This window comes from Carlito syrichta, unplaced genomic scaffold (genome assembly GCF_000164805.1).
Source record: "Carlito syrichta isolate Samal-C Ts95f unplaced genomic scaffold, Tarsius_syrichta-2.0.1 Scaffold169001, whole genome shotgun sequence".
NCBI lineage: Eukaryota > Metazoa > Chordata > Mammalia > Primates > Tarsiidae > Carlito > Carlito syrichta.
This window is the reverse complement of record NW_007113097.1, coordinates 43,526-45,910: the sequence shown is the minus strand read 5'-3', so window position 1 is coordinate 45,910 and position 2,385 is coordinate 43,526. Positions and strand designations below refer to the sequence as shown.

Genomic DNA, 2,385 nt, shown 5'->3' with positions numbered 1-2,385 from the left:
ACCCACGCCCACCACCCGCCCAGGTCTCACAGCTGGCCTCAGCCGAACCAACTGAGTCTCAGGACCAGTCAAGTTCAGGCCAACGGTTTCCCGAGGCGAAGGGCCCCACGTGGAAGGTCCTAAAGGTTTAAGATTTAAGAACTTGGATTGCCTGAGCCCACGGGTTCAAGACCCGCCTGGGCAACTTGGCGAGACCTTGTCTCTACAATAAATCAAAACATTAGCCGGGCATGGTGGTGCACACCTGTAGTTCCAGCTACTTGGAGGTCCAAGGCGGAAGGATCGCCAGAGCCCAGCGGGTCGAGGCTGTGGTGACTGGGACTGTGCCACCGCCCTCCAGCCTGGGAGACAGAGGGAGACTCCAACTCAAAAAAAAAAAAAAAAAAAGATTTAAGAATGAGGTCAGCCGGCCAGCAGGATTGGGTGACTGAGGCCTCAGTCCTGAGGGTCAGCCTGTCTTTCCCACCCAGAAGCCCACGCGGAGATTAAACGTTAACCAACCCAGCCAGGCAAGAGCTGGTTGATGTCTCATCCACGACTGTAATTCAGTAACATCAAAGCTTTGTATCTTTTTTTTTTAATGCAAGACCCCCTTGACTTTTCACTTTTGGTGCAGGAGAGCCCAGAAGGCAGCTCAGCCCTCCCTGGTCCAGACTTGGCCGGCAGCTCGGCTGTCCCGGGCTGGCCGGGCCTGGCGAGCTCTGTCCGCCGATGTCCCTTCCATAGAGCCTTGGGACAGCCCAGTGGTCACTCCTGGAAACTGGATAAGGAGGAATCTCCCTGGGGCCTCCCGGGACGTCTAGGGACTGACCCAACCGGTTACTGGACAGCTGCCCATCCCCCCCCCGCCAGGTGAAGAAGAACAGAGGGTCTCGGCAGCCCCCGTGCATCTCGCTTGTTTGCAATTGGTTCCGGTTCACTGGCCCCAGAGGTGGCCGCGGCCATGGCGTTCACAGAGGTCCTGGAGCAAGCCGGGGGCATGGGCCTCTTCCAGACCCTCCTGGTCCTCAGCCTCTTCCTCCCCTCCGTCCTGGTCCCCTCCCAGACGCTTCTGGAGAACTTCTCAGCCGCCATCCCGGGCCACCGATGCTGGACCCACGTGCTGGACAATGGCTCCGAGGTCCCCGCAAATGTGACCCCCGAGGCCCTCCTGGCCGTCTCCATCCCACCAGGCCCCGACGGGGGCCCCCACCGCTGTCGCCGCTTCCGCCAGCCACAGTGGCAGCTCCTGGACCCCAACGCCACGGCCGCCAACTGGAGCGAGGCCGCCACGGAGCCGTGCGTGGACGGCTGGGTCTATGACCGCAGCACTTTCACCTCCACCATCGTGGCCCAGGTAGGGCCCCCCCACCCACGTCCTGGCAGCTGGAGGGTCCGAGTGGCAGCTCCCAGGGGCTGGACTCCAAGGTCCCGTCCTGGGGACCGCCCTCCCCAGCCTCCCTCTCTCGGGCAGCCTCGCAGTGGGCGAGGGGACCGGGCGGCAGGAATCAGTCTGCACACATGGGCTGGCCCCAGGCTCCTGGAAGCCCCTGGACAACGTGCGCGTACCTCTGCACGTTGGCACCTGGACGGTCACCGGCCTGGCCCCGTCCCGGCCCTGCCAACACTTAGCTGTGACTCCAGACAGCTCAGTTACAAGCAGACATGGGGGTCAAGGAGACTCTGGTGAAGCTGACCCAACAGCGTTCTTGCTGAGACAGGCCAGGGTGACCAGACACCGCCGGGCACTGGTGGAAGGCTGGATGTCGAGGGCTGGGGAGGGGTTTCTTGATAGACCAACAGAGCAGGGCTCTTGGCTAAAACCGGATTTTGCCAGGAAGATGGGCCGTGGAATAGGCTGGGGAGGCCGGCCGCCGTTTGGCCAAGCCGGAAACGTTTGTGCCTCAACACACGTTTACCGACTGGTTACAACAGTCCAGAGTCAGAGCCAGGCTCGGGTCCCGGGGTGCACAGGGAGCCTCCAAGGTGCACGCATTCCCCGGGTGAATTCACTGAGTCTGTGTCCAAACCAACATCACAGCAGAGGCGGCCCTGCCCTGGCACCTTCGAAGGGGCGGGCTCTTTTCCAAACACCTTCCCTGCAGTCATAACCCTCTAATGAGGGTTTCTCACTTAATAAGTGAGAAAAGAGGCCGGGTGCAGTGACTCAGCCTGTCACCCCAGCACTTTGGGAGGCCGAGGCGAGTGGATTGCCTGAGCCTGAGGGTTCAAGACCCGCCTGGCAATAAATCAAAAATTAGCCGGGCGTGGTGGTGCAGGCCTGTAATTCCAGCTACTTGGAAGGCTGAGGCAGAAGGATCGCCGGAACCCAGCAGGTCGAGGCTGTGGTGACGGGAGCGTGTCACCGCACTCCAGCGAGTGGAGCTGAAGTGGAGCTGAGAGGAG

General features: G+C 61.4%; 1 protein-coding gene across 1 annotated transcript in view; it reads left to right on the top strand.

Moving 5' to 3' along the window:
- Positions 1-943: 943 nt before the first annotated feature.
- The window catches only part of SLC22A11 (solute carrier family 22 member 11), a 17,682-nt gene continuing 16,240 nt past the window's right edge, over positions 944-2,385 (top strand). Inside the window, exon 1 of the mRNA XM_008051162.1 lies at positions 944-1,336. Coding sequence (XP_008049353.1) covers positions 944-1,336 — 393 coding nt within the window. The remainder of the gene's footprint in view (positions 1,337-2,385) is intronic.